The 26,712-nt window shown below is 42.7% G+C and overlaps 2 protein-coding genes across 4 annotated transcripts in view; one reads left to right on the forward strand and one right to left on the reverse strand.

Annotated features, from left to right (window-relative positions):
- FAM185A (family with sequence similarity 185 member A) overlaps nucleotides 1-7,315 on the forward strand; it is a 90,943-nt gene extending 83,628 nt beyond the window's left edge. For both annotated transcript variants that reach the window (XM_077471776.1, XM_077471775.1), the window contains 2 exons: nucleotides 4,309-4,443; nucleotides 6,086-7,315. In XM_077471776.1, coding sequence (XP_077327902.1) covers nucleotides 4,309-4,443; nucleotides 6,086-6,201 — 251 coding nt within the window. In that variant the 3' untranslated portion in view covers nucleotides 6,202-7,315. The remainder of the gene's footprint in view (nucleotides 1-4,308; nucleotides 4,444-6,085) is intronic.
- A 946-nt stretch (nucleotides 7,316-8,261) lies between these two features.
- The window catches only part of FBXL13 (F-box and leucine rich repeat protein 13), a 234,129-nt gene continuing 215,678 nt past the window's right edge, over nucleotides 8,262-26,712 (reverse strand). For both annotated transcript variants that reach the window (XM_077471772.1, XM_077471773.1), the window contains exons 19-21: nucleotides 12,394-12,528; nucleotides 11,426-11,589; nucleotides 8,262-8,614 (exon numbers count right to left, since the gene is read on the reverse strand). In XM_077471772.1, the coding sequence (XP_077327898.1) occupies nucleotides 8,458-8,614; nucleotides 11,426-11,589; nucleotides 12,394-12,528 (456 nt within the window). In that variant the 3' untranslated portion in view covers nucleotides 8,262-8,457. The remainder of the gene's footprint in view (nucleotides 8,615-11,425; nucleotides 11,590-12,393; nucleotides 12,529-26,712) is intronic.

Genomic DNA, 26,712 nt, shown 5'->3' on the forward strand with positions numbered 1-26,712 from the left:
CTCTTGCTGGAGAGAATATTTCCTTGTTGAGCTTTTCAGGTCTCATGATCTTGACATCACACTTGTGGGCATGTACACAGATCCTAAATGACAGCCCAGTCCCTCCCTCCTCCATGCCCAGCAACTAAAAAAAAAAACACAGCGGCTGGGATGTCACATTTTGATTGATGGCTGATCCGCCTCTGATACCAGAATGAGTTACATAGGTTGGAAAAGACACAAGTTCATCTAGTTCAACCATAAAAAACTAAATAAAATAAAAAATATCATACAATCCCATATACCCAATCCTATACCCACAGTTGATCCAGAGGAAGGCACAGTGGCAATATCCTCCTACCTGAACACTCAGCCAGACCCTGCAGTTTATCATGTGACTGTGGTATACAGATCAGCCAAAGAGGTATATAGTGGCAGTATTTTAATGTAAAAAGAAGATTTCTAAGCTGTGGGCACTGCAGGGGGGCAGATGAACTACATTCATATTACTGGGTTTTGTAACACTTGAAAAGAACTTTCCAGGCTCAGGGAATCCTTACTAATAGCTACTATGTCCAAAGTTAAATTAGTGTGATGTCACATAGCAGAATGCTCCTTACATGTGTGGTGGTTGGGAACATACCCCTCCTTACAGATGGCCAAAATGATCATTGTTCATAGGGGTTACCCATGAGGCAAATGTTGCTCATTGCTCAGAGATTGCGTGGCAACCTGTGAAGGAATGCTTAAACGTTATAAAATAAAATCCTTCAAGCTATCCATAATATATTGGGCTGAAAGCCTTGAAAGAAGCATCCCGTTGATGCAAGGACATGTAATGCCTTTCTGCTGCTGACACCAGTCACACTCCCATATTTTGTGTTTAAATCAGGCAATTATATATAAATATTGTGCCGCGCTGTGTAAATATCTCCAGATAATAATACTGCAAACTAAATATTCAAACATGCTATCAATCCATAAAGTGCAAGTGCAAAAATAAATAAATGTGGTGTCCCACTACATAAATGTATCTGCTTAAGGCTGGGTTCACACTGCTGCGATGCGGGAACGCTGCGAATCTACTGCGGGTTCCCGCATCGCATGCCTCCTGGCGGCAGTTCACACTGCCCTATGCGAACTGCTGGGAGTGTCAGTGAAAAGTTAATGACGCCCCCAAATCAGTTTGCATATCGCAGTGTGCTCTGCAAACTCGGACAGGAATCGGATTTTGCATGGTGTGAACACCCATGCGATCCAATTCTGCTGCAGACCAAAAAAGGGTCCTGTACGAGTTTGGGCCGGATGCGATGCAAATTCAGCCATACTATCTGTATGGCTGAAATCGCATCGCACAGAGATTGCATGTGATTTGCAGTGTGGTGCGAATCACATCCGATCTCGTACACCACAGCAGTGTGAACCCAGCCTAATATAGCATGTTTAAATATTTGCTATAAATATTCCAGTGCAATATATCAATGTGAACACATTTTTTTTCCGTAAACTATCAATCTATATATAGTACTTCCAAAGAAAATTAAAGAATGGATGGTGCTATACATGTGCTATAAATATTCCAGTGCAATAAATCAATGTGAACAAATTTCACACATAAGAAAAATTTCAATCCTTAAAGCGGAGTTCCACCCTATAAAACATATTTACAGTCCTTTCATAGTATTAATAAATATTTGGGGGTAATTTATTTTTTAACTCGCCAGAAATGCCCTGCTGCTATGTAGTGGCTCCTAATCTGCCACTTCCGGGTCCACAGAGCTCCGCATCACTTCCTCCCTCACCTGTGCTCATGGGAAATGTGAGTCGTAATTTCCCAAGAGTCAGTGGGCAGTACTGTGAGCAAAAATTGCGTTATTTCCCAATTTAAGGCGGATCACATCTATGCCATAATGGGGCAGGATCTTCCTCTGTTGCCGCCCGTTGTTATGGCACCTTTTTTTGCAAATATCACTTTATTAATATTTTGAGCGTCAAAGACACACATGGGGAGAGCCCCAAAACAAACAATAACAAATATAACAAAGGAAAAAAGAGGTCGCAGCCTCACAAACATGCCGTACAGATATTAGCCCGGGAACATATAAATGATCAGCAAAAAATGTCCTATCTACTAGCCGCAGGGGGCTGAACCCCCCTGGCCAGGACCAATCAAGGTGCCCCCGCCTCTTCATAAGAAGCAATCATGCCGAGGCCTAACCTAGCGCCTCGGCATAAGGTCATCAGGAGCAGGTTCGGAGCTGCGGCCAAGAGAGAGAGCGGAGAGAGGAAGGGGGGGGGGAAGAGGAAAAGTCAAGGGGAGGGGGCGATGGGTATGGGGGGGGGGGGTGGGATTGGCATCACCTACTCGGCCGCCAGGTACCAGTAGCAATAGAATCAACGGCCCAATAGAGCTTTGCCCTCATCTGAGTACACAAATGCGTTCCAGAGAGACCAAGTCTTTCGATACGTCTCTTGTCGATCCTGGGCCGTAAGCACCAGGTCTTCCAGTTTATTTATATCCTCCACCTTCCTTATCCACATCGCCGCCGAAGGCGGTGTTTGCTGTTTCCAAAACAAGGGGATGCAGGACTTGGCCGCGTTCGTTAAGTGACGTAGTATCGACCGCGCGTATTTCTTAGGGGGTAAATCCGAAACATGCAGTAGAAAAAAGGCTGGATCATTAGGGATTTGCCATTCGGTAAATTTTTGAGAGATGGACCGGACCGCGGCCCAAAACTCCGACAGTTTAGGGCAGGACCAAAAAACATGAAAAAGTGTGCCCCGTCCTTCACAACAGCGCCAGCAACACTCAGACGTGTCAGGGTAGATGGTGTGAAGGCGACTAGGCGTCAAGTACCACCGGACCAGAATTTTATAGTTTGTCTCTTGTATTTTGGTGCAAATCGAAGACCGCAGAGTGAACCGCAGTATATTGTTAACTTGTTTTTGTGTAAAGGTGCAGCCCAGGTCCGTTTCCCATTTAGTGAGACCGGCGATATGTGGTGGTTGTGCAGGTGTATTGAGTAGAACGTACATTTTAGAAAGGGTTCGGGAGGTCGGTTCAGTGTCAGAACAGTATTCCTCAAAAGCAGTGAGTGGTCTGGTATAGCCTGGGGGGTTCGGGAGAGAATGGAGAAAATGGTGGAGGCGACAGGCGTTCCAGAAATCCAGACGATATGGACCGAAAGGGTCCATAAGATCCGGGATGGAAGTCCAGTTACCCCGTAGTACAAACTGAGAGGCCGTAGAGAGATTGTTGTCCCGTAACGGTCGAAATTGTGCCTGTGATAGACCCGGTGGAAAGCAGGGATTACCCGTTGGGGACTGTTTCAGCGCCGCCTTTGCGCCTTGATAGATCGTGTTGCCTATTAGGGGGTGGGATTTCATCGCTCGTGGCAGTGCTTTGTGGCGTTATGGCACCTTTTTAAACAATTGGCGATATGGCCAGCACAGCATCATGCATACGCGAGATCGAGAGGTGCATGCTGGTTACCCAGCATGCACCTCTCCATCGCAAATCCGGGAAGAGGTTGTGATTGGGCTTCACATGTCCACAATCATCATGGCAGTGGCCAGAAGAGGATTTTCTTAATTAGAAGTATAAAAATGTTTATATAAAATTCAGATCCAATAGCAAACAATATAACCTTTATTTTGGTTATTAAAGTGGTTGTAAACTCTTACAACACACTTTGACCTACAGGTAAGCCTAGAGTAAGGCTTACCTGTAGATCCAAGAAATATCTCCTAAACCTACACGGTTTAGGAGATATTTTCCGAAAGACAGGCACCGCTGTCTACGGCGCACTGAGCGCGGCACTGTTAACGGCGGATGGATATGCCGCGCGTGGCGGCTCCCGTGCGCATGCGCCGGAGTGACGTCATCGCGGCTTCGCCGAATTACAGCGGCGGAGCAGCGAGACCCACCAAGAAGATGGATGCAGCGGACTACAGGGGACAGCGGTGACATCGCTGGCTCCTGTGTCAGGTAAGTGACACATAATGGACTACTATGCGATGCATAGTAGTCCATTATGCTTTACCTTTGCAGGGAATGAAAAAGGAAGTAAACTCATCAGGGTTTACTTCCTCTTTAATGCATTATTATGAGATGCCAGAAGAAAAAAAATGTGGCCTGAATGCTTTAAACGATAGAGATTTATATAGAGCTTCAAAAGAAAATTCCTTAGTGACTTGTGATAGTGCTTCAGAATTAAACCCATGGTGACTTTTCACACGTGCAATTACAGTTCTCAGATTTGATCTGCCTGTATCTATAATGTTGTCTAGTTTATGATGTTTAATTTTTACTTCCATTGCCATTTGTAGGAAGTATTATGTTGAAAATACCTGCAGACCTTGAGGCGTACCTACAGCTAGTAGGAGCTAGAGTGAATGTTAATCCTGAGGTTAAATTACAGGAAATCGTGAACACTTCAACAGAGGGCCTAACCGTTATAAAAGGTAAATATGTTACACATATTTAAACTGTGGTCGCATAAATTACTGTAGCTCCTCTAGTTTTATTGTTCTGTTGCTGCATCGTTTTGGAATATGGGCTTAGTCCTTAAAGCAGAGTTTAACACTGTCTGAGCACCGCAAACTGAAAATGCTGTTAAATTCATTCGTAATATTCAAAGCAAATCCACCCACCCACCCATCTATGTGTCCATGATTTATTCAGGGCGCGCTGGGCGGGTAAGTGTCCTTATTTTAAAAGTCAGCAGCTGCAGTATTTGTAGCTGCTGGCTTTTAAAAAAAAAAACGGCGGAACTCCCGGCGGACTCCCGCTTTAATATATTGCAGATTACCAGAATGTAGATGTAGTGTGTCTGGTTTCCTGTGTTTGGGTGACAACATTCGCTTACTGTTCTCTGTATCTATAGATAAATATTGTCACCCTATGCCTAGGGCAAGAAGTGTGCTAGAACTGCAAAAGGTCTCCCCTTTCTTCATATCCATGGTATGGGGGGGGTTTAATGCTATAGGCCACAGTCCTGAATCTGGGCAGGACTAATAATGCTGCTTGAGATAACATTGCAGACTACACATGATTGCTCTGGATTTCTGTCTGGTTAACAGGTATTTTTGCATTGAAACACTTATAACTTAATGCTCCCAATGGGATATTTAACAGACAGAAGGGTAGCTTATAAAATAAGTACATTGTTGGAGTTTACATACATGTTGAACCAACTCGGGAGCACCTGAAAATTGAAATCCTCTTAGTTGATTCTGAGTCTCAAGCCCATGTATATGGTCCCTACGCTTGTGTTAATCATCCAGTGCAATAGGTGTAAACATGACTGCTTCTATGTCTACCAGTATGATTAATGTGGGTACCAAACCTTTAGATCTTGTAGACAAATGTAGGAACTACCATTGCAGACTTTTTCCTTTTGACAGCCCCATATTAAGCATCTTAAATAAAATAAAAAATGTCTCAGGTTATTCATTGTTTACATTCAGGCCTCACTCACATGGGCATCTGAATCCGTAGTGCGCCCATGTGAATCTGTAGATCCGTAGTACGCCCATGTGAATTCGTAGTACGCCCATGTGAATCTGTAGGGCCGTAGTACGCCCATGTGAATTCGTAGTACGCCCATGTGAATCTGTAGGGCCGTACTACGCCCATGTGAATCCGTAGGACAGCCCATGTGAAGGGCTGTCCTGAGCTTTCTGGTGTGCGCAGCAGCGCAGGTGTTCCATGCAGGGGTGTGCAGACAACCTGTTGAAATTTGCCACAGACGGCCAGCAGCATGCACATCCTGGAGTATACATCCGTGCAGATCCAATGCATGGATTAGGATGCAGAATGCATCCTGGTCCATGCATCTGACCCGCAAGAATGTGCATTCCAGGATTGCAAGGATGTTCCTGCAGCTGGCACCTGACATTGATTTCAATAGGCTGCCTTCATGGGCCCTGCACATGACCATATGGATTGGTATGTCCATGTAAATGATGCCTTAAAGCGTATTAAGTTCATACCAACACTTTCAACTTGGTGCTTTTTGCAAGTTGCTCCTCCGACAGGTCTCCCTTCCCACAGAACATTCATTATATTCAGCTAATCCAGCCTATCACTGTGCTTTATTTTCAGCAACAATGAATTTGATGAACGAGACGCAGAAATGGGTTCAAGCAGAGGCCAGGAAAGGCACCGTGTACTTGAAGCTCCAGGACTGGCTGCAATCACTAAAACTTCATACGACCTGAGATTCCTAGAAAACGCTGGACCTTACCGGAGTGTGACTGGATAAGTTGGCTTGCATAGCAATTAAGTCAAATGTAAAATTATGAACAAGCATTTTTAAATTGTGGGGTTTCCTCTCCATTTGTATTTACAGTTGGTAAGGTGGGTATTGTAATTTAACTTGTATGACTGTTACTATAACAGAAAAATGGCAAATGCAGGAGAACACGTGTGTGCCGGTTATAGTATGTTTTTGTATGGATGAGGAATTATCATATTTACTTGCCTGTGAATACATGTCTGTGATTTTAGATTAAACTGGAGTGTGTTTAAAGGCACTGTTATGTGAAATCCTGGGACGATATCCCAAAATCATCATGAAACTTTAAGAAGACATTGTCTGATACAATGTGCCTTGCAACAGCTATATGGACACGTCTTGTCTTCCTTGTAGAGCTCAGGGGGTGACTTCTTTTGATCAGCATTATCCCAGGAAAGCCTTCATTCTATGGTAAGCCTTTGAGACCAAAGTGTTATAGAAGGACAGCATCTTCCAGAAAAAAAACATTGGCATACACCCAAGCTGAAGAGACTAACAATGCTGCGGTTTTAAATGTAGTGTCTATTCACAGTTCTAGGTCACAGAATGGTTTATACCTGTGCCTTGTCGAGTTTTTTAGTACCACTTAAACTTTGTATTGTCAGCAAAACTAACTCTTTGTTGTGAAGAGAAGTCTGTACAACATCCGTTCTTGAGAGCCTTATACCAGCCAAGATTTTGGAATAGGCCCAATCTTTTGTCTAATGAATTATGTTACTAAGATGGTTGCTGGCCATTAGTACAGACTATTGGCTCTCACATACTGAGGTGGACAGCACTGGGCTAGCTAATACATGGTTCACATTTCTAATGCTGACAATACAAATCTCTGTTCTAGCCTGTGGGATACCTGTATTTTGTTTTTTATAAGCATTTTTCTAATTCTTTTACACTGTCCTTTTATTAGAATGTGCGTACTGTCTATCAGAGTAACGGTTAACCTTTCTGTAACCAAGTTTGTTCCAGCTTATGCCCATGTAAGAAATAAGCATTGTATTAGACAATCCACTTTACAATAAAAATTGAATTATAGTTTTCTTCTGTGCCTCATTTTTCTATTTCAGTTGTGGATATAAAATTAAAGATTTAAAGACTGTATACACATATTGAAAAGTGATAGTCTGAACAGCTGGTCCTGTGCGGATATAAAAAAGGTGACTTGATCCTAAAAATGAAGAAAAATAAGCTGTTAAATTGCTTGGCTCATAAAACTTTATCTATCCTGCCAGATACAGGACCCTCCATAGTGAAAGGTGGGCACATTTTATACACCAGTGGACATGCATCATTGGCCAATTTATTAAGGGCTGGTTCACACTATGCATACACTTGAATCGCACAGGAATGTGCTGTGTGTTCCTGTGAGATTGACACCGCATGCAAAATGCACTCCATTTGCTATCTGCAGCAGATGTCAGTAAAAAGTTAATGACACCCCAAACGCAGGTCACATGATACTTTTGTGAAATATGAACAAAGCATATCCATCTATAATGTGTACTTGTCTCAATTAAGAGCACTAAGAGTCGTTTATGCCTGCTGCTTTGTTCCTTTGATATCAGCTTTAATCACTTCTGACATGTTCTCCTGACATCAAAAGAAACAAGGCGACAGGGGAGGGAGCTCCAATCGGCTCTAAAAGCTTTTCTCACTGAGCTCTGCAGAGTGTAAGTTCAGTTCTCCGCCCCCTTTTTTTCTGACAGCCCAGACAAGCTTTAGAAATTCTGCTTTTTGAACAGATGTAGAGAAGAGAAGACTGCAGATAAACTGGTACAACTTATGTGGAAGGATTTCTTTCATCTCTTTTCAAAATTCAGAATTGATTTATCTTGGTCTGATTTTTTTGATTTTTTTTGCCATCTAAAAACTGGCATTTTTAGAGGGGCGTGAAGACTGTTTATGCATTCTTTATATTCATTTTCCGAGTTTACAACTATAATTTTTATATCAAAAGTATAATTTCATAAATAATGATTTCATGTGTTTTCTAAATGATTTGCCACTAAAAAGTGCTTTAATGCTTCTCCAAGGACACCAAAATGAGCATTGAGAATATCCGATGTACTACCAACAGTAGGACAGTGGTGCTCAAACAACATTGCAAAAAAAGGTATCCAACTGATATAAATAATCCTTCATGTTATGTTTATATATAAAATGCCATGACTCCACTGTAGATCTATACATCCATCGGTTCATCAATCATATCGGCTTCCTCCAGATGTGACATGCCATTGAACAGGTTGCCATAACGATCATAGCCAAACCATGGTGGAGTATCATCTGTACTATACTCCAAAATTTGATACTTTGATTCAACCTTCAGAACAGCCGACCTGTAAAACAATATTGCATATGTCATTCTGTTCTCACAAATACAAGCTGGTGCTCTTATGAACTAGGCTACAAAACAGATAGTTAACGCTGTCCTGCACACCTGCTGAGTGGTTGCAGCAAGCCCACCGAAAGGAGAGATGTGGTGTCATCCTTGTAGCTCCTGGACAACATTCCTGGTTTACAAGGTAACCATGGCAACATGTTTTGGTGATGTCCTCCTCTTTTGTCAAGTTGTCAGAGCTTACCCAGCAGGTGTCAGCGCTTTTCCTTCTGGGGGGACTATTGCAATCTCTAGATGAGCAGGACAGAGTTCTGGGTCCACGCTCAGCCCCACGTCTAACCAGAGGACTGCTAGATGATTTCTACTGCTGCAAACACTGCATAGGTGCATGGGTTATGGATATTTTTTTTTTTATGCACCAAGTCAGTGCTTCACATGTGTGTGTCTTTGTTAGCGCCTCATTCCTTAATAACAATATGGTAGTATTTCTTACATTATGTCACAACGACTGTGGCAAATTTAAAAAGTAAACTACCTGATTTTGTTGCACATTTTTAAATCTGCATAGAAATCATTGCAAGGCTTTCATTATTATTATTTACCGTACTTATATAGCGCAGTCAATTTAAGCAGCGCTTTACATATAGATTGTACATTCACATCAGTCCCTATCCACGAGGAGCTTACAATCTATTATATGAACTCACATTCATATATTAGGGCCATTTTAGACAGAAGCCAATTAACCTACCAGCATGTTTTTCATGAATCTATTGAGCGATTAATGTTCTACTCAAATGCAACTGCATGTAGAGGAGAAGAGATTGATCTGTAATAGTTTTTGATTACATTGCAGCATTCTGCGATTGTGGGAGAAAAAATATTTTGTCATAAATCTGCTCACTTTTTGTGTAGCAGCTCTGATGAAAATTGTTGTGATGTAAGAACGCAAATAACACTGGATTTTAGTATCCTAACCATCCCCAATGTAGGCCTAGCCTAACTATTGTGCAGAGGTTTGATTGACAAAAAGGGGAAGATTTACTAAAACTGTAACACTCAGAATCTGGTGCGGCCGTGCATGGTAGCCAATCACCTTCTAACCTCAGCTTGTTCAATTAAGCTTTGACAATAAAACTTGGAAGCTGCCTGGTATCTATGCAGCACTGCACCAGACTTTGCACGCCCCAGTTTTATTAAATTTCCTTCACTTTGGTTGTACTATGAATGATATCTGAAGAGTAAACTTTCCACTGTGATAGAAGTGTTCCAGAATAGCAGGCTAATTTTGTAAGAAGAGAGAAACCATACAATAATTCACAGCAGCTAATCGGCCATCAACTTTTGGCAACAAAAGCAAGCTAAAATCTGTACTTTAGCTTTACTGTTTGTTGGTACAGCCTTAAAGTGGTAGTAAAGTCTCTTTGACAATATAAAATCATGTGCCCTCCTGCAGGTTTAAGCCATAATGTACAAGTATTCACCACATACTAGTACATTATGGCAAACTTTACCCACAAACCGAGCACTCCAGCAATGCACTGTCAGGGCCCTCCCTGGTCCCCGGCGCTTCCATCTTCACCCGATCTTCATTCTGGGTTTCGCATCTCCTGGTGCTTGATTGGCTGGGATGATGTGATGTCACTTCCACACATGCGTACAGGAGTCCCATCACTGTGGCACGCAGAACGGCCTGTAAATGTGGTCTGAGCTGCACATGTGTGCAACGCTATACGGCGACCATTGTACACAGTAAAGGGTAGAGAGAAGGCGGAGGGAGGAGAACACACAAGTGGAAGGACTGGATGTTACTGTTTGGCGCTGCTTTCAAGTTTGGTTGTCTGTTGTCAGGTACCACACAGCTACCATTTATAGAGACAGTGCTTATGCCATTAACCTAACCCGCTTCCAATGTGCTCACTGATGCCTGTGAGGGAAGGAACTCCTTGTTGAAAAGTGAAATTTCTATTTGAAGTGCCTGTTTCTAAGCTGGTCCATGTGAGTGTGATTTGAATTGATTTTTATTGAGATTAAAAGCAGTTTTGCAATTTTGCACTATGGGAAGTCTCTTTGTCTCCCCGAGGTATATCTGAGATGCTAAATCATTATCCTCTGCTGAGAAGTTTGCTGCAAGTGTTGTTTGGAGAAACATTGATCATCCTCATTCATTAAAAGCGATTTTTGCTCGACACGAGAGTGCTGAGCAATATAGCTGGTGAGTGTTCCAAACAAGGGGGGCACGAACACCAAGGGTGCGGTGGAGGCTTTTTGATATATGGACACTTTGCTTTATTTTTCACTTGAAAAGGAGTCTTTGAACTAATTTATATCACTATTTTCATTTCCTTTTGTTTGATTATTGATTTTTAGATTTTTGTTCTTTGGGACTTTGATCATTATTTCTTACATTGATATTAGATCACTAATAGAGGAGAGTGTTTATTTCTGATATTTTTATTATGCATATGTGATTGCCTATTACTATTTATCTGATACTTAATCACATTATATTTCAACGTTTTTTGGATATTTTTATTCTATTCATGCACATGTGTTTATAATTTTCACGTGGTTTATTTTATTATTTTAGTACACCACCATTTAGTAGTTTTTTCAGCGCTACAAGGTGATTGTTGTGATTTATTTAATAATTTTCTTTTTTTCACCTTCTGGGTCATAGAGTTCTTGGTTAATTTATATATGTATTTGTATATTTTCACAATTTTTTTCTGAAAAAGATGCATATTTGTAAAAAAAATAAAAATAATTTCCATATACACATTTTGTTATAGCTGACTGAAGACCTTACTTTGATATACTCCTGCAGTAAAGCATTCTTAGAGTACGAAGTTGTCGGCAGCATTTCTGGAAATATTTCAGGACCTTGTCACTAAGATGGATGCAGCCAGATATATCCACAATATGAAGGTAGCGGCAACCACCAGAAAGATACTGGATGCTAATATCTGTTATCTGCATAAAAGAAAGATCATTAATTGGTGCCATAGTTTACAGATCAGTGTAGAACACTTCCTGACTCCTGAGCTCAAAAGAACGTATTCAGCAGAATCAGTTAACATTCAATTAACGGTGTGACTTTAAAATGACTATGGTCTACAGCCCAGGGGTTTCCAAACTATGGCCCTCCAGTTGTTCAGGACTACAATTCCCATCATGCTTAGTCATGCCTGAATTTTACAATGCCGCATGGGACGTGTAGTTCCACAACAGCTGGAGGGCCGTAGTTTGGAGATACCTGGTCTACACCAACCATTTTCAATCGGGGTTACTTGGAATCTTGGGGTTCCTCCAGAGTTTGCTAGCGGTTCCCTGAGCTGTGACAGATTGACCTGCCGCCTGATGGTTTCTGGATAATTTTAGGTTCAATAACACTTGACAGAGCCGGTGGCATGACACCAATGATCTTTTTAGCCATTTGTAAGGGTCGCATTCTTCCTACTCCCAATGTAGGGGGAGGGGTATTTTTGGCAGTGAATTAATGTTAGTAAGGGTTCCCTTGAAACCTGAACATTTTTAGGGGTTCTTCTGAGCTGAAAAGGTTGGTCTACATACTGTGTGATGTTATAGTGCTTTCTTTTCTGTTCCTGGGTCCCTATCATTAGGCCATTGCAGGAAATTTATAAAAAAAGCTCTGAATAAAAAAATAAAATAAACCACAAACAATAGTTATGCCATGTAGTCACATATACTTCACATGTCAAACTTAACATTACTTCTGATTCCCTTGGTAAATATGAATATGTAATGCACACGTACCTTAGGACATCCAGCCACGTTGATGGATGTAAGCATCTTACAACAGAATGCCACTGTTTTTACTGTGTTGTTGGTTACTTGCAAGCAGTGTGAAATATCCAGCAGTTCCAGGTCCTTTGACTGATGGCAAAATTTCTGTTACAGAAAACAAAGCATTAAAAAAAATATGCTTTTGTATATATGATCTGGCCAAAAACGTATAGGCCCTGTGGCTAAGAATAAGGAAACATTTGAAAGTGTCTGGGGATTGCTTGTAATATGTTTTCATATTGCTGAGAAATTTGACAATCATCCAGGTTTTCTAACAGTAACACGTTTGCTGACTGACACAAAACCAGAAGGAGTTCCAAGAATTTGACTGGAACGGTTTTGATGGATTGGGATATGACCTGCATGAAACATTCTATTTTGGGTTTTAATGTGGAACCAAAAACTCAAATATTAACAGGCTTGGTATAAGAGCTGCCATACCTATTTCCTCCTAAAGAATTTGCCACTTTTCAAACTAAGCCGACATCACAACAATGCAAACTTACAGCGACACAGTTGAATACCATATTACTGTTTGAATCAACACGTTCTGTTGTTCCCTGAGCATAGCAATTCTTCCAACCTGAGGCTTAGCCATAGAGGACATAGGGTCTCCTCTATGCCTAAGCCTCAGGAAGAAATGCATTGGAGGAAAGCATAGTCTGACAAGTCTTGCTATGCTTAATGAACAATAAAGCTTAGTGATTTAAAAAGAAATAGAGAAATAATTTGTGTTGCTGTCTGTTTGCATTGTTGGATGATCGGAAAATGGTGATGAAGCTTCTGTGGACAGCAGTGTAGCCACAATCTGCCATGAGCTATACCAGTGATGGTGAACCTTTGCACCCCAGATGCTTTGGAACTACATTTCCCATGATGCTCAACTACACTCCAGAGTGCGTGAGCATCACAGGAAATGTAGTGCCAAAACATCTGGGGTGCCAAGGTTCACCATCACTGAGCTATACCATTTCTGACCATTCATATAAGCAGCCATAATTCTGTTGGTGCACAAAATGATGCATGTCTCTGGTTAACCTCCTCTAATAGTGTTCCATCATAATTTGATATAATGGGGTTAATTTACTAGAGATATAGACTGTTCAACTAGTAAAGTATGTTTTCACTTTTCAAAGTGAATAAGGTGAAGCTGAGCTCACTTTAAATACCCCACAGTGTTTTGGTTATATTGGCCTCTCCATAAGTAGATCCAAATCAATAAGATCCCATACAAATCTTAACATGTTTATGTCAAAAGTTGGTTTTAAATATGTTGTTTTCATTAAAATACTTGGTGATCTTGCCATGAAGGTTTTCATTTAGGCACTGCCTGTTATGAAGTAACTGCCACCTCCCAATTGTGCTCCTGCAGTGTCACCTTTTTACATGGCATCCTAAATGAGACTAAATATAAGTATGCTGACACACATGTGCAGACGTGGTCCATAGTTGTTATGATCAGGAGGCTGATCATAAGCAATGATAGGCAGCTTATGCTGGATTGAGTGAATGTAGATAAGAATTGGCTGAAAGAAACTATGAAACTATCAGCTGCACTGAGATGCAAAAAAAGTGGAAGCTGTTATTAAATAAAAACCTTGCAATTGCTTATGTGCCCTACTTTAAAGTGGAAGTTAAGATAACTAACTATTCTTAAAAACACCCCACCCCCCTTTCAACCTATTCTAGATATCCTGTATAAAATGTTTAAAGTGGTTGTAAACTCTCCCCCACAACTTGTCCCATGTAAATCGGCATAAAAAAACCCCTAATGAACACTGCTTGTAGATATCTCCTTACTTGCTTAGTATTGTTGTAATCCTTTTTGTTTAGAATTGCGTCACTGAACATGCCCAGATCTCCCCTGATTTACGGCACTCTCTCTCTATGTGCTTCTCTATCGGTTATCGGGACTTCTTACGACAAACCACTGATACCCCAGGAGGCTGCATAATCATTCAGAGCTTCCTCATACACACCATGTGACATCACATGCAGTATAAACCTGGTCATTACTGCAGTCTCATCATCTGAAGCTAAGACTGACAAAGGCAAACATTAGACAATCGGCACAAGTAAATACTATGAACAGGGAAGCAGGGTTGCCATAGAAACGTTGGATTCAGAAGGGGACTTGGTTAACAGTACAGAAAGTGCTCAATGTAAGGGCGGAAATACACTCCACTGTGCACTCAGAAAACAATACTTAACCACTTTAATACAGGGCACTTTCGCCCCCTTCCTTCCCAGCCCAATTTTCAGCTTTCAGCGCTCTAGCGCTTTCAGTGACAATTGTGTGGTCATGCTACACTGTACCCAAATGAAATTTTTATCATTTTGTTTGCACAAATAGAGCTTTATTTTGGTGTTATTTATTCACGACTCAGTTTTTTATTTTTTGCGATATAAGCGCAAAAATGCGGAAATTTGGGAAAAAAAAGCAATATTTTCTTTTTTCTATTTTAAAAGAAATCCAATAAAATCTAATTTTGTCATAAATTTAAGCCAAAATGTATTCTGCTACATGTTTTTGGTAAAAAAAATTCCATTAAGTGTATAATAATTGGTTTGTGTGATCACGGACATATGTACGCAAATGATCATGTACATATGTGTGCAAGTGATCACGTACATATGTGTGCAGATAATCATTGGGACATGTGATTTTAGTGGGACATATGTGGGGGACATGTTTTTATTATTAGGGACATGTGTTTTTATTATTTGGGGACATGTGTGGGGACATTGTGTTTATACTGTGTGGTGTGTTTACTGTGTGGTGATTTGTGTGTACACTAGACTGGTGATCAGTGAGTAAAAAGCTGTAAAAAAAACAGCTCATACTCACTGATCATCAGCCGGCTGCAGCGATCTGCTCTCCTCTCCTCAGCGATGACTTCTGTGTGAGGAGAGGAGGAGCCGATTGCCTAGCAACCGGCTGTTTGTTTACATCACATGACGGCCGTGATTGGACACGGCCGTCATGTGATCAGGAGGGTCAATCACAGAGCCCTCCTGCCGATCTGAGATGCGCCGTGTCCGGGTGACACGGGCGCATAGGGATCGCGCCGCTGCGCGGGCGATCCCGCTCCTTCTGATGGACGTTCCTGAACGTCCTATCAGGAGTAGACGGCTCCCACCCGGCCGTATATGTGCATTGGCCGGGTGGGAAGTGGTTAACATGGCGCTGCCTAACCCCCCTGAAAACAAGTTTTTAAAAGTTTCTTTAAACAGTAAGTAATATGTGATTTGGGCTGGATTACAGTGGCTATAGTTTGATAATTACTTATTATAATGGATTAAATGAAAAGAAGCATCAGAGTGGGAGAGTTTACTTCCTCTTTAAAAAAAAGCTGCTTACTTTTTTAATCTGTTCTGGTCATGTGATCCAGAAGCTTCTTCTCTCCTGTGTCATTGAGCAGCCGCTGCATGGCAGAGGAGGGAGCTGTGTTGGGACATCACTGCTCTGGGAGTTTACAGCCAATGTCAAGAGATCCGTTACATGGGAGATGGAGCTGCTGAATCACGTGACTGGACAGATTTAGAAAGTTAAATACACAGATCTTTTCTTATACAGGATATGCAGGCTAGGCAGGAGGAGGGAACTTCTTAGGAACAGTTAAAGTCTGCCTTTACTTTTTAAGTGATTTAGCTAAATAAACATAATCCAGTTGATGCTTTTTACTTTAGGACTGTATCAAGATGCTACTAATATATTTAGTAGTAAAACAACTGCTGAAACACGTATATGGCCTTCCCCATGCTTGCCTTGCACCCAATATGCTCACTGTTGTATGTTATGTGAAATGGCATGAAATTACCACCGCAGACTTTGGAAGTGTCACAAAACATTTCCATTATATAAAATGTACAGCTTTCTCTATTTGATGACATTTTTATGTATATACACTGCTCAAAAAATGTAAGGAACACTTTGAAATCACATCAGATCTCAATGGGGAAAAATATCACGCTGGATATCTATACTGATATGGACTGGGTAATGTGTTAGGAACTTTTAAAAGAATGACGCATCGTTTGATGGAAATTAAACCTATCAACCTACAGAGGGCTGAATTCAAAAACACCCTGAAAATCAAAGTGAATAAATGATGCATCAGGCTACTCCATTTTGCTGAAATTTCATTACAGCAACTCAAAATGGTACTCAGTAGTAGAGCTGCACGATTAATTGTTAAAAAAAAAAAAACGCAATCTCGACTCGATTCAAATACCCCCCCCCCCCCCCCCCAACGATCTCTCCCTCTGAGAGTAGGCGATTCTTTCATATAAACAAGTGGAGAGATTATCTGCTCACTCAGCTGTCAAAAGAAAGCATCCTAGGCAGTCTGACAAGTTTAGAACTTGAAACATTGTAACTAACGCTTACTTCTTAGATCAAAGGGATAGAACTTCTTGTGTACAAAATAATCTGGGCAGTCTGCCAAGCTTTCAACTGACACTTCTTTCTTAAGTTAAAATTAATATTTTTTCCTAGAAAATTACTTGTAAACCCCAAACATATATATAATTTTAGCAGAGACCCTAGGGAATAAAATGGCAATTGCTGCAATATTTTATGTCACACTGTATTTGCGCAGCAGTCTTTCAAATGCAGTTTTTTGTGAAAAATACACTTCAATAAATAAAAAAAAGAACAGTAAAGTTAGCACAATTTTTTTTGTTTTAATGTGAAAGCTGATGTTACACCGCGAGAATCGTGAGAGAATCATGACCTATCTTCTAAGCAAAAAAATTGTGATTCTCATTTTAGCCAGAATCGTGCAGCTCTACTCAGTAGTTTGTATGGCCCCCACGTGCTTGTATGCATGCCTGACAATGTCAGGGCATGCTCCTAATGAGAAAGCGAATGGTGTCCAGGGGTATTTCCTCCCAGATCTGGACCAGGGCATCACGGAGCTCCTGAACAGACTGAGGTGTAACCTGGTGGTGTCGGATGGACCGAAACATAATGTCTCAGAGGTGTTCTATTGGATTTAGGTCAGGCCAGCGTGGGGGCCATTCAATGGTATCAATTCCTTCTTCCTCCAGGAACTGGCTGCATACTCTCACCACATGAGGCCGGGCATTGTCGTGCACCAGGAGGAACCCAGGACCCACTGCGCCATTACAGGGTCTGACAGGGGGTCGAAGGATTTCATCCGATATCTAATAGCAGTCAGGGTGACGTTGTCTAGCCTGTAGAGGTCTGTGCATCCCTCTATGGATATGAATCCCCAGACCATTACTGACCCACCACCAAACAGGTCATGCTGAATGATGTTACAGGCAGCATAATGTTCTTCACGTCTGTCACATGTGCTCGTGGTGAACTTGCTCTCATCTGTGAAAAGCATAGGGCACCAGTGGTGGACCTGACAATTCTGGTGTTCAATGGCAAATGCCAATCGAGCTCCATGCTGCCGGGCAGTGAGCACAGGGCCCACTGGAGGACGCCGGGCCCTCAGGCCACCCTCACGAAGTCTGTTTCTGATTGTTTGTCAGAGACATTCACACCAGTGGCCTGCTGGAGATAATTTTGTAGGGATCTGGCAGTGCTCATCCTGTTCCTCCTTGCCCAAAGGTGCATATATCGGCCCTGCTGATGGGTTAAGGACCTTCTATGGCCCTGTTCAGCTCTCCTAGGGTAACTGCCTGTCTCCTGGAATTTCCTCCATGCTCTTGACACTGGGCTGGGAGACGCAGCAAACCTTCTGACAATGGCATGTATTGATGTGCCATCCTGGAGGAGTTGGACTGCCTGTGCAACCTCTATGGGGTCCAGGTATCGCCTCATGCTACTAATAGTGACACTGACCCTAGCTAGGTGCAAAACTAGTGAAAAACAGAAAAGATGGGGTTGTCTTATTGATGCCAATCTAGTGCACCTGTTGTTAATTTCATGAACACCAAAGCATCTGAAACTGATTAACAACCCCCTCTGCTACTTAGCTGACCAGATCAATATCCTAGAAGTTTAATTGACTTGATGCTATACTCTGATTAAAGAGTGTTCCTTAAATTTTTTTTAGCAGTGTAGTACAACTACTTTTCCATTTCATGAGGCTTGACATAAAAGGCCAACATTTGTACATTTTTATCTATGCATCAGTGCTACAGTAATACTGTAATGTGGAATATTTCAAAGGAAAGGCAAAATACCAGTGTAAGCAAGATGTGCTTTGAATTAAATACAGTTTACAGAACAAATATTTCATCTTTGTGTGCACATTTGTGAGTTAAAGTGGAACTTTAGCTAAATGCGTGACAAACAAAATGGACTGTTTAATTACCAAAATATGTATTTATTCAGTATCAAAAGAGTGTATGAACACCTAAAAAGTTTACTCAGGGTATATGATCACCCAGATTGGGAACCACACAAAATCACTTAAATGATGCATGACTTGCTTACTGAAGTAAAACACAAACAATAAACAAATAAAGTCGTTCGTACGCCAAGTGCTCTGACAAAAGGGGTGCCGACATGGCTCAATGCCGTATATCTGTATCAGGTAAAGATACCTAGAATGGTACTCCCATGTGTCAGCCCCTTGGAAGCTCAAGCTGGGTGGTAGTGCACACTGGATAGTAATAGTAAGTAAGCAAAACCCTGGATTGGTAAAGTGCCAGAACTGAGTAGGGTTTCTGGTGCCTTATTCACCTGTGATGGTAAAGGTAAAATTCCAGTTCAGCAGGTGGTGCTAGACAGGGATGTACACCTGACTGGTGATTGATAACCCCTCTATCATTCACAACCACACTGTGTGTGGGTATGAGGATAGCTCAGTAAGTCCAGTATAACCCATTCTGAGGTATAAGTATGATGTAACATACTGGCATTAATAGAGACTTTGGGAGAGTTGGGGCTAAGTAGAGGCATGTTCAGTCACAACATGGCATGAGGCATGTAGTCAAGACAGCTCCAGCCAGCATCCTCAGTACATTACCGCCTTCCCAAATCTCTAGGCGACTGCCGTCCTTGAGAGAGCTCCGCTATGTGTGAATCCTAAGTGGTACTGTGTGTGAGATGCACCTTCAGGGCTGGCTGTGTTGGCATCTATTATAAAAGTCTCTGAATCCACTCTGTGGTCAGCATTACCTCCGAGTCCCTGTACAGCTCGCCAACTTTACAGGAGATACTTCTAAGCTGTTTATGTGAATAACCTCTTTCACTAAACCGTTTATAGTGATCATCACTCTCTTGTCTAAGGTCTGCCTGTTTTTGTGCAGTTTCTCTTTAAGCGAAGTAATTGGCCAACGGGAATTCCATTGTTTAACCACTTCAATACAGGGCACTTTCGCCCCCTTCCTTCCCAGCCCAATTTTCAGCTTTCAGCTCTCTAGCGCTTTCAGTGACAATTGCGCAGTCATGCTACACTGTACCCAAATGAAATTTTTATCATTTTGTTCGCACAAATAGAGCTTTATTTTGGTGGTATTTATTCACGACTCCGTTTTTTATTTTTTGCGATATAAGCGCAAAAAAGCGGAAATTTGGAAAAAAAAACTATTTTCTTTTTTCTATTTTAAAAGAAATCCAATAAAATCAAATTTTGTCATAAATTTAAGCCAAAATGTATTCTGCTACATGTTTTTGATAAAAAAAAATTCCGTTAAGTGTATAATTGGTTTGTGTGATCACGGACATATGTAAGCAAATGATCATGTACATATGTGTGCAGGTGATCACGTACATATGTGTGCAGATAATCATTGGGACATGTGATTTTAGTGGGACATATGTGGGGGACATGTTTTTATTATTAGGGACATGTGTTTTTATTATTTGGGGACGTGTATGTTTTGGGGACATGTGTGGGGACATTGTGTTTATACTGTGTGGTGATTTGTGTGTACACTAGACTGGTGATCAGTGAGTAAAAAGCTGTAAAAAACAGCTCATACTCACTGATCATCAGCCAGCTGCAGCTCCTCTCCTCAGCGATGACTTCTGTGTGAGGAGAGGAGGAGCCGATTGCCTAGCAACCGGCTGTTTGTTTACATCACATGACGGCCGTGATTGGACACGGCCGTCATGTGATCAGGAGGGCCAATCACAGAGCCCTCCTGCCGATCTGAGATGCGCCGTGTCCGGGTGACATGGGCGCATCGGGATCGCGCCGCTGCGCGGGTCGATCCCGCTCTTTCTGATGGACATTCCTGAACGTCCTATCAGGAGTAGACGGCTCCCACCCGGCCGTATATGTGCATTGGCCGGGTGGGAAGTGGTTAACCATTTAGGATGATGGCTATCAGCTCTCAATAAAGTGTTGGCCGCTGTCTTTTTTCGAAATGTGTGTAACCAGCGAGGTATCTTCAATATTGATCCAGGGATCCAGAAAGGAAATCTGTTTCATATCAAAGACATACTGTAGTTAAGTCTGATGTTACAATCATTGCTATTAAGGGAATCAATGAATTTATGGAGTGTCTCCACATCTCCCTTCCAATAAGTCGTCGATGTACCTTAACCACATGTGTACGTGGTCAAGGTGCATCAGGGAGATGTATACAACTTCCTCCTCCCATAGCCCCAAATGGAGACAGGCGTATGCCGGGGCCCAAGAGGCTCCCATAGACGCCCCTTCTATCTGTTTGTAGTATTTAGAAATACATTTTGCAGGTATAGCTATGTAAAACCTTTAAAAATATGTGTCTATACTGTTTAAAATCCAGTAATAAACGGTCTCACCCAGCTCTGCAAATGCTCAGTTCCTCTACCTTTTTAGGTACTGCTGAGTTTATACAGGTCAATCCGCTGACAGCCTTAAAGTAGAATTAAACCCGACTATCCATTACAGCCAAGCAAGCTGCTTCTGTTTAATCTGCAACTGCCATGGTGCTGCGCATGTGATCAGTTATGACACCATCTATTTGATGGTTTGACAGTTTGGTTGAGGACACAAGCAAATGTGACAGTTAGCAATGCCGGCATGCTGGGAATGTAATTGTATTTTTTAAATCGATGGGTTTAGTTCCACTTTATGATTTACTGCTGTTCAGAGGCTCTAAGCTTCAGCAAAATGGCAGCCTCCAGCAAAGAAGAAACGGGAGCAATGCTGGGGGCAATTTACAGCACGCACTAATTTTGTTAGCATAATTATTAAAGCGGAGCTCCAGCCAAATGGAAACCCTGCTTGTTTGCAACCTCTTGCCACTTTTTTGGGGTGGGGACAGGTACCTGGTTTTGACAGGTACCCGCTCCCACTTCCAAGTAGAATCACAGCGGCGATCTCAGTATTTCTGGTCCCTCCTCCTTTCCCCTGCTGCGTTCTGGGACACATACAGAAGATGTTGCAGAAGACAGCAGGACCATTCCGAAAGTGCAGTGCGCCTCGCACATGCGCAGTAGGAAACCGACTTTCACAGTCGGTTTCCTACTGCTTGAGTCAGCTCGGTGTACCGACATCCCTGAACAGGAATGTGTCCTTATACTAAAGGTCAGCAACTGCAGTATTTTTTTCCCACACTGGAGCTCATCTTTAATGTGGAATGTATGTTCCTTGCTAAAGAACTTTTTTTTTTTTTTATCAAGCTGTTATGGGTAGAGTTCCACTTTAAGGTATGCACTAGTTTCTTATATCTCTTGAGGAACCAAGTAGCAAAATCTCCCACTAGAGATATCTGCTCAGCCCTCCACATCCCCCCACCCCCAACACATACGCTGTTATGTAAAATACATCAGGAATATTCCAGTAAGGAAGATCAAATGAGTGATTTAACCTATAAGCACCCTAAACTCTATCAGCATATCATTTTGGGCAGAGTTTACTGTATATAAACCCAAAAGCAGAAATGTAATACATTTCAGCTTACCAATTCCTACATGTAGTGCCTGCATTCGTTTTTCTTTTATTTTTCACCTTTATTTTCATGTGTGATACAGCCAGTAAGTCTGTTATTTTACAGCTCTTAATTCATGTTAGCAAAGTCCATCTAAACCTGCTAGTGCATCTAACACTAGCCTCACCCCAGGTTGACATTTCTGTTGTCCAAAGGTGCCTCCATTGCTTAATAAGTGAAGTGAAGACACCATGGTATACCCTAAGCTTTTTTTCAACCCAGTGGGCTGCACAAAAAAAAAGATCACTGTACTAACACAAGTAATGTTAGTACAGCAATCTCCCCCTGTTGTGCTGTTGTGTTCTGAGGGGGGGGGTTCGCCCCCCCCCCCCCCCCATTCAGGACACACCGGTCAGTTATAGCCATTCGTTGCAAGAGCTGATCAGATGCCGGGCGGCTACTGGTTTTCAAGGATGCTCGGTCACGAGAACGGCTTCTGTCGCACAGGCAGCTGTACACAAAAGGCCAAAAGTCAGCCGGTTTCTACGCTAACGGCTGTTTTCGGCTGATATTTGTACCTGGCATTAGATAGAAAGTGTGTTACAAACCAAATCGCCTGGAGAAAATAAAGGAAAAAAGCCTAACAAAAAATAAAGGAAAACAGCAGCTACTGCTTTTAAGGATTTTATACGTTTTGGTTAATTGTGAAGTGTCCTCAAAAGAGATTTCCCCTTATTTCCTATTCCTGACTAGGGATGAGCCGAAACCCCCCCCCCTGGTTCGGTTCTCACCAGAACCTTCAAACGGACCAAAAATTCGTGCGAACTTTAGAACCCTATTAAAGTCTATGGTACTCGAACATTCGAAATCAAAAGTGCTAATTTTAAAGGCTAATATGCAAAATATGCAACAGACAACACCAGCAATAAGGGGTATCTTCAGAGTACCTATACCAGTGGACCTTCTGGATAAGTGGGGTGTCAGCACAGAACGGTGTTTGAACACTGATACAAGGCTCTCTTTCTAGCGGCATCTGGTGAGTTTGTACCCCAGAGGGGTGTGTGCTTCACGAGGTGGATAATTGCATTCTTACTCTGGTGGAAGGTGCACGCTAAGAGAAAAGTGACTGTGAATTATCTGAACTGTCCACATATCCATCTGCTACATAAAGACTGTTGGCCGTGGTGTTTGCCATTGTCCTGTGGTTTCATTACCATCAATTTTTTATTTCTATTTTTATTTTCGTTTTAGTATTTATCTGATGCAAGGAGGACTTTAGCTCTGATTGTACTACTGTAATACTTTATTTATATTTATTTACTTTATTTATATATATTTATTTAAACAGCTACTTAGTCTTATTTTATATTTTGATTTCATCTCTATTTTATATTGGTAATATTATATGTTTATTTTTTATTTTTTTATTCTGTCTGAGACATTGACATATGATATCGAATAGTTCAACACATCTACCTGCTGCTGGCACTGTAGGATTGAGGTGGCGCTGAGTGGGTGACCCATAGGCCATAGTTCTACCTCATTTATCTGGATACAGGTGTATACTGTGCTGGAGGCACACAACACCCATTAACTCCTGCAGATGCCTGTATTAGAGAACACCAGCCAAAAAGGGTAGATACAGGTATATACTGTGCCTGGAGGCACAAAAAAAACACCCACTTTACCTCCTGCAGATGCCTGAGAAAAGAACACTGTCCCTGCCTATCTTGCTCTTTTCCTGCATGCTGGAACACACTACACAAGGCCGCCACGCTGGCGGCCTTATATAGTGTGGGGCATGTACTAAACCCCCTGAGCTATAATTGGCCACAGGCATATGGCTCTCCTCACTGACGGCGCTGTGATTGGCCAAGCATGCATGGTCACAGTGCATGCTTGGCCAATCATGAGCCAGCAATGCACTGCGATCACTGGGGACCCAGAGGTAAGGGGGGGTGGGATCACTGGGGACCCTGATGTAAGGGGTGGGATCTCTGGGAACCCTGATGTAATGAGGGGGGCTCTGGGAACCCTGATGTAAGGGGGAATCCGCACTCAGATTTCATATATAATCACACTCACACGTATATTATACGTGTATGACTTTCTTTACTTCACTGCTATGGGCTCTAGCCCCAGATCTTTTGTATACCTAGCAACGCCCCTGCATCTCACAATTAATTTAGAAGAATAATTGTGGAATAAACGGTCTTGCTTTATGGTTATCTAATTTGTTATTCATAGGAACTATGCAGATACTTCTGCTCCCCTTTACCTTGGTAAGCAATGGCTATCTTCTGAATTTTTTCAAAAAGAACCAAAAACACTGCGCTATTCAAATGTGTGAACGGTATACAAACAGCAGCTAACACAACATCTAGATGTACAAATGTGGCATAATAAATTTTGTGAAAAACAGTGTAGCGCTTATTTGTTTTTACCACATTACAATGTGACCAATGTAATCAGTGCATACATTAAACTGTGCAAACAAATAAATACATTTAACCAGTTGCCGACCGCCGCACGCCGATGTACGTCGGTACAATGGCACGGGCAGGCATAAGGACATACATGTACGTCCCTTGCCTCCCGCGGGTCGGGGGCCCGATCGGGCCCCCGCCCGGTGCCTGCGGCGGTCGGAATTCGTACGGGAGCGATCCCGGACGAGGGGACGGCCATTCATTCATGGCCACCCCCTCGCGATCGCTCCCGACGAATAGAAATCCCCGGTGACATCACTTCCTCTCCTGTAATGTAAACACAGGAGAGGAAGTGATGTATTCTCTCCTCCGTGTCGGTATTTTTCGTTCCGACACGGAGGAGAACGGATCAGTAAGTTGCACCAACACTCACACACACAGTAGAACATGCCAGGCACACTCACACCCCCCCTTTACCCCCCGATCACCCCCCCAATTACCCCTGCCCCCCAGTCACAGTGACACCAATGTCATTTTTTTTTTTTTTTTTTTTTTTTTTGCATTGGTGTCATTTGTGACTGTAATAACTGTTAGGGCAGTTAGAGTTAGCCCCCTTTAGTTCTAATGTACCCCCCTAACCCCCCCAATAAAGGTTTAACCCCGTGATCACCCCCCGTCGCCAGTGTCACTAAGGCTGGGTTCACATTGCAGCGGTTTATGAGAACGAATGTGATTCGCACCGCACTGCAGTGCAAATCACATCCGATCTCTGTGCGATTCGAGTTCAGCCATTCGCCGCACCCGCCGCACCCGCCGCAAATTCGCACGGGACCCTTTTTTTGGCCCGCAGCAGAATCGGATCGCATGGGTGTTCACACCATGCGATCCGAGTTTGCAGATCGCACTGCGATATGCGAACTGATCTGGGGGTGTCAGTAACATTTCACTGACACTCCCAGCAGTTCGCATAGGGCAGTGTGAACTGCCGCCGGGAGGCATGCGATGCGGGAACCCGCCGCGGATTCGCGGCGTTTCCGCATCGCTCCAGTGTGAACCCAGCCTAATAAGCGATCATTTTTCTGATCGCCGTATTAGTGTCACAGGTGACGCTAGTTAGGCAGGTAGGTATTTAGGTTCGCCGCAGCTTTTTATAGCGCCAGGGACCCCCATATACTACCGCATAAAGCCCCCTGATTGCCCCCTAGTTAACCCTTTCACCAGTGATCACCATATAACTGTTACAGGTGACGCTGGTTGGTTAGTTATTTTTTTATAGTTTCAGGGCACCCGCCATTTATTACCTAATAAAGGTTTAACCCCCTGATCACCCGGCGGGTGTCATTTGTGACTAATAACTGTTAGGGCAGTTAGGGTTAGCCCCCTTTAGTTATAAGGTACCCCCCTAACCCCCCCAATAAAGGTTTAACCCCGTGATCACCCCCCGTCGCCAGTGTCACTAAGGCTGGGTTCACATTGCAGCGGTTTATGAGAACGGATGTGATTCGCACCGCACTGCAGTGCAAATCACATCCGATCTCTGTGCGATTCGAGTTCAGCCATTCGCCGCACCCGCCGCAAATTCGCACGGGACCCTTTTTTTGGCCCGCAGCAGAATCGGATCGCATGGGTGTTCACACCATGCGATCCGAGTTTGCAGATCGCACTGCGATATGCGAACTGATCTGGGGGTGTCAGTAACATTTCACTGACACTCCCAGCAGTTCGCATAGGGCAGTGTGAACTGCCGCCGGGAGGCATGCGATGCGGGAACCCGCCGCGCATTCGTGGCGTTCCCGCATCGCTCCAGTGTGAACCCAGCCTAATAAGCGATCGTTTTTCTGATCGCTGTATTAGTGTCACAGGTGACGCTAGTTAGGCAGGTAGGTATTTAGGTTCGCTGCAGCTTTTTATAGCGCCAGGGACCCCCATATACTACCGCATAAAGCCCCCTGATTGCCCCCTAGTTAACCCTTTCACCAGTGATCACCATATAACTGTTACAGGTGACGCTGGTTGGTTAGTTATTTTTTTATAGTTTCAGGGCACCCGCCATTTATTACCTAGTCTCACTAGTGTA

Source organism: Lithobates pipiens, unplaced genomic scaffold, assembly GCF_037356315.1.
Source record: "Lithobates pipiens isolate NorthernLeopardFrog02 unplaced genomic scaffold, aLitPip1_a1.2 Scaffold_8, whole genome shotgun sequence".
Taxonomy (NCBI): domain Eukaryota; kingdom Metazoa; phylum Chordata; class Amphibia; order Anura; family Ranidae; genus Lithobates; species Lithobates pipiens.